Below are 5,052 nucleotides of genomic sequence, written 5' to 3'. Positions count from 1 at the left end.
TGGTAGTCTTTTATCATGCCAATTAACATGATTTTTACACCATATCCTTTGGATCTTTCCTGGTGCCTCAAAATACCTCCATAGACGAAATCCTGGTGAAATCAGATAAAAGGGCGCGAACAAGGTAAAAATCTAACACAAAGGCGCAAAGGAAAAGGGTATGAAATGACCCAAAAAATGGACTCATCACTTCGCCCGGCGGCGCCTTTCGGAGGCGGTGCCTTTCGGAGGCGGTGGGGGAAGGGGGAGGGAGTTCGACGGGGGCTAGGAGGAAAGGAAAATATATCATGTTATCCTGTTCACAAATGAGATGTCAATTTGTGCAGAATCGAGTAGTTTACTTAGTAGCAACAGAGTCAAACCAATCAATTCCCACCATTTCAAACTCTTGATTTTGAAGCTAAACTGCATCCAAATCAAACATAATAACTTCATAGTGATCTTTCGTAGCATTCTGGCGAGTCCTGCTTCCTAGTACTATTGGCTATAGACTTTTAGAACGAACAACACATCCTTTTATATATAATATATAATATCCTGCACTAACTTGAAATCAAAATGCATCAACATTTGCCATTTTTGTGGTTATGTACAGCTCCATTCAAACGAAAACTTTATGAATGGAATTCACTTTGTGTTGGCATGGCCTGCTTCCTTGGTCAAGGGCTCAAGTGCCTTGTCTTCCTGTCTGGATTTCTTCGCCTTGTGTCAGGAAGAGTTGCAAACTAGAATAACTGATGAAAGGATGGGGCAGCAGATCACTTTGTGCTCCTGTGACCTGCTGAAGCCATGAGTGTTGCTACAGCGGCGATAAACATGAGCAGCATGAACACGAGCAGAGTATACGTTTTCTTCGACGACTTTCGGTACTCCCCGAATAGCAGGATACCCCAAAATGTGCTCACAAGTGGCAATGCCTGATGAACAGCAATGCTGAAACAGTTAGAATCAAAGGTGCAGAAAAGTTTCCTCTTTTCTCTGAAGGCTAAGCATTAATTGGACAAACCTGAACAGCATCAGCAGCTGCATAACCAGCAGCCTGACCACCCATGAATTGGAAGCCATTTCCGAAACCGCAAAGGAAGCCGGCAAGAAGAGCCCATTGCCTGCCTTCCCAGTCATTCAGATAGGCCTTGAAGGATGACTTGGGCACGCCCGCCATTGGACGGTAGAGGAACAAGATGTTCAACCCGATACCGACGACAAAACACGAAATGGAGAAGTAGAAGAAGGCGGTGTAGACCACCAAATGCGGGACACCATCTTTCAGGGTGTGCCACTGGTCATTGGTAGCCAAGTTGATCGCCGGGGAGAAGAGAGAGAAGCAGACGCCAGAAAAGAAAACTATCCCAAGCCCTATAAAGGTGCTTGATCCAAATACCTAGAAAAGTAAGAAGTTTTACCAGATCAGTTCAGTGGTCTTACAGTTCAGAAAAAGTTTAGTGGTGACAATTATGCTTCTCTGTTTTGAGCACAAGGTTCAGGACAAAGATCAAATACTATCTGAATTATTCTACAGTAATGATTGTATGACGGAATTACAGTTACCTTAATTGAACGGCGCTCTTCGAGCTCAATTAGGTATTCTGCAGTTCCAGCTTCGGCTTTGGTGTCACACTCTGCAGAAGCTCCATTCTCCATGTCCTTCGGAGCATCTGAAATAGACAAAGTTAAGATTAAAATCTGTAACTGCAACATCAACAGTGCCAGTAGTTCATACAATTATGCACCATATTTTATACCTTTGTCTATAACTTGTTTGCCTCTCTCCGTACCTCCATCCGTCCTGTAAAAGTACGCATTATGATGATTAGAGCAAGGAATATAAGATGAAGATGGACCCCAAAAGCACCTAACGTAGGCAAGTTAAAAAGTGGTTAAGATGTTTCAGTTACTCGGCACTGCAAAAACTGTGCAAGAAAGTGGGAAGAGTTTACCCAAGTTTGTAGGTATTTGTGGATTCACTGAGTTTCTTTTCATTGTCAGCCGCATTGGAAGCATGAACAGCAGAGCCAAGGATGACTGCAACAAGGAAGCATGCCACTCCAGTGAAAAGAATCTCTGCCCTGTTGATGCGGTTGTCCAGGAAGTAATTTAGTGTCGTGCCTGAAAATACAACATGCAACTTGATGGAATAAATATCCAAGAAAGAAAAAGGCGGCCCATAATTTGCCAGATTCTTCGATTAGGACACACAGGATAATAGTGGAGCAACGATTAGTTTGGTGTAGCTACTGAATTATCGGAAGAATGTTCTTTAAGTGATAGTTTGTTGTCCTCTTATTGTGAACGCTAATTTCTTTTTCCAGAATGCGATGGAATTCAATGAATGATTTTTAATGAAATTTCAAAGAATGCTTTTATTGCCATCAATGGTTTGCAATTCTTCAGCTGTTTAAATCTTGATGAAGTGAGCTGACTAAGATTGATAGACCAATTTGCTCAGGCAACTTTAACTTTTAGCTGAAAAAAGCAACTCGAACTTTTATGTCTAAAAAAAGCAACTCGACGTGTCAGATAACTAGTGTTAAATAATTGAGCCCCTCCTGTAATGCTTATATATGAATAAAGATTGTGATCAAGAAATCTGTGACTCACATGCATCATCAGAAGAAAAATAACCATCATCAAATGTATTCATTGCACTTTAAGTAGTAGAGGAGATCAGCTTTACCTATTACAACAACCATGCTTGAGCTGATAACCTCAGTGACTGAGAGACCCACATATGCCCAAGCATACTGTGTAGAGAGGTTCCCAACACTGAGCACAACACCCCCTGCCATTGCAAACATCACTGAAGGCCAGTTGTCCTTCATCATAAAGTTCATTCAGAATCAGCAAACAGCCAACCAACGAATCCCCAAGTTTTTCCTGCACCAAGATAGCTCACCTGACTGAGCTGAGTGAAAAAATTGGGCATGTTGTGCTTTGCATCCCCAAGCTGGCCGAAGGTAAGCGCGATGAGGACGGCGGCAAGGAGGTTCGTTATGGAGTAGTCGAGGTATGTGTGCTGCGGCAGCCGTCCCCGGCGCTCCAAGAGGGTGAGCACCGCTGGCCACGTGCCCAGGAAAAAGAGGGAGGCGCACATGATGGCAATGGCGCCCCCTTTGTCCTCTATGATGAACATGTTGAGGCCTTGTTTGATGGAGAGCAAGGAATTCAGCAGGGAACCTTCAACCACCTGCAAGAATCACGTTCGTCAGATATTTCAAGTTACCGATTTGGATAATGAAACCATGGTTTCTTTTTTCCTGCAAAGCTTGCATGAACTGAAAGATTTGGAGCTCTTGATTGTTACGAGGAGCAAATATCAGGGCAGAAAAGAAGGAAAACTTGAAAATAATAATAATCATTAGAGCATCCAATCATTGAGAACCTAACTTGAGCAGGGAAGTCGATAAGATGCCAATTACCACAGATGAGATTATCCAGGGAACGAAAAAGGAAAGAAAATATGACTAGATGAGCCCAAATCCGAGCCGAACATCCAACAGGAGTAAGAGTAGGATGTAGGTGGGAGTACCTCTTGGCAGGGAACCAAAGAAGAAGCACATGCCAGAGCATGGTCCATGGCCATGGGGGATTTTATAGTGATACAGCTCACAAAAGCTGGAGATCAAATGGGATCTTTTCAATCAAAGTCCAACCTGATCTGCACGAGTTTGACTCACACAGCTATTGGAAATTTGCGGCGTCTTTCCATACGGAGATCACCAATGGAGTTGGGGCTTTATGGGGAGGAAGATTTTTTTTTGTAATGGGGCCAAGAAATGGACAAATGGTGCACGCATCAGCGGTTGGAATAATTGTACGTGTGACAATGACCTCCACGCGAATTAAATCAAATCATGAAAAATTAAACCTATGTGTGTGATTCGCGTAAAATGTTGAATGTAAGCAGGAGAGGTAGAGTATCACACTCATTGGTCAGATATAAAGAACCCAAACCATCTCTTTCAACTAGGCTATCCAAGAAAAGGACCATTGACGAAGGGCAGGGAAGAGGAGTGAGGATTCCACCAAGAAATGGGCACTGAATCTTGTCCTGTTTCTTTCTCCCACAAGTATGAACTCTGTATTCTTATTTATTGCTTCAGAGACACGATGGAGAAAAGTGAGACCCGATCGGCGTTTGAGCTCACATGGATCCAAGAATTCGGCAGCGAATACCTTGTCAAAATGAAGAGAACCACACAACAGTTTGTCCATGTGGATAGCAACATATTTGCAGTCCAAAAAAAAAACTAAATCCATCATAGACAGATGTAAGAGGAGCAGGATAAGAAGAGCACACACCTCGAGAAGAGAAGACGAAGACGAAGAAGGATCCTTCTCTTCCTTGAAAGAACTCAATGCATTGTGTCCTCTCTGTCTTGATATATATATATGTGTGTTCAGATCAGCGGTGGTTGTTGTGGTTCTCCTCCTCCTATACTACTACTACTACTACTACCTGAGCTGATGATACACGAGAATTAGTTAATTGATTAATCAGGCACTCCATTGTTCAAGTAGGAGCACAGCTGTGTAAATATTGTAGGGGTGGCAAACTATGATCCCCTTTGACTTCGGATCTGGAGGGCAGTTGGACAGATTCTCCAGATCAGTGCATGATTATCACGACTCTGTGTTTCTTTTCGCCCATTTGGAGAACCACTAGATTCCCAGTTTACACGGTTGGTTGGCCACAACCCCACCGCGCTGAATTTCTGTCGATCTTGACCGTCAGTAAATTTTCTAGCGGGCTGGATCAAGCCACGTCACTCCTGAAGACACCTGCCTTTCTTCATGTAATCTTGCGTTGACTCAGAAAAGCTCCCACTCTAGATGCGTAAAAATGAAAAGAAAACCAACAGTTTCAAGGGACAACACATCAAGTGTCAGGGAAGGTTCGAAGCCAGTCCAAGCAAGAAGAGGATGAAAAGAACAACTTCCATCCAGGAACAAGAGGAAACAGATACACTAACCAGATGAAATGCTGCTGTACCTGACGGAGGAGGAGCGGCGGCGCTGGAAGAAGAAGAAACGATGCGGCTTTGATCTACAGTA

At 43.3% G+C, this 5,052-nt stretch overlaps 1 protein-coding gene across 4 annotated transcripts; it reads right to left on the bottom strand.

The window, feature by feature from the left end:
- Nucleotides 1–369: 369 nt before the first annotated feature.
- On the bottom strand, nt 370–4,461 carry LOC109779655 (ureide permease 1). 4 transcript variants are annotated; one of them, XM_073500041.1, is made up of 8 exons: nt 4,300–4,461; nt 2,894–3,184; nt 2,675–2,813; nt 1,938–2,106; nt 1,743–1,786; nt 1,549–1,655; nt 1,007–1,381; nt 370–917 (listed from the first exon to the last, which is right to left on the bottom strand). In XM_073500041.1, exons 2-8 carry the CDS (start codon nt 3,128–3,130, stop codon nt 759–761), a joined length of 1,230 nt encoding a protein of 409 aa, XP_073356142.1. In that variant the 5' UTR covers nt 3,131–3,184; nt 4,300–4,461; the 3' UTR covers nt 370–758. The 4 variants fall into 4 exon arrangements, with proteins under 4 accessions (XP_073356142.1, XP_020193901.1, XP_073356141.1 ...); XM_020338312.4 differs by lacking the exon at nt 4,300–4,461 and adding an exon at nt 3,527–3,816; XM_073500040.1 differs by lacking the exon at nt 4,300–4,461 and adding an exon at nt 3,385–3,736.
- Nucleotides 4,462–5,052: the final 591 nt, after the last annotated feature.

This window comes from Aegilops tauschii, chromosome 5 (genome assembly GCF_002575655.3).
Source record: "Aegilops tauschii subsp. strangulata cultivar AL8/78 chromosome 5, Aet v6.0, whole genome shotgun sequence".
In the NCBI taxonomy this organism is placed as follows: domain Eukaryota; kingdom Viridiplantae; phylum Streptophyta; class Magnoliopsida; order Poales; family Poaceae; genus Aegilops; species Aegilops tauschii.
The sequence above is the reverse complement of the archived record's forward strand: the minus strand, read 5'-3'. Positions and strand labels throughout refer to the sequence as shown.

Bases quoted from the DNA above. Each gene is read 5' to 3' on its own strand.
- LOC109779655 (XM_073500040.1), bottom strand. From the start codon at position 3,567: ATGCTCTGGCATGTGCTTCTTCTTTGGTTCCCTGCCAAGAGGTACTCC. The intron at 2,107-2,674 runs GTAAAGCTGATC...TTGTATTTTCAG, and splicing joins AAGCATGGTTGTTGTAATAG to GCACGACACTAAATTACTTC. The intron at 918-1,006 runs GTTTGTCCAATT...GCTGTTCATCAG, and splicing joins CAGCTGCTGATGCTGTTCAG to GCATTGCCACTTGTGAGCAC.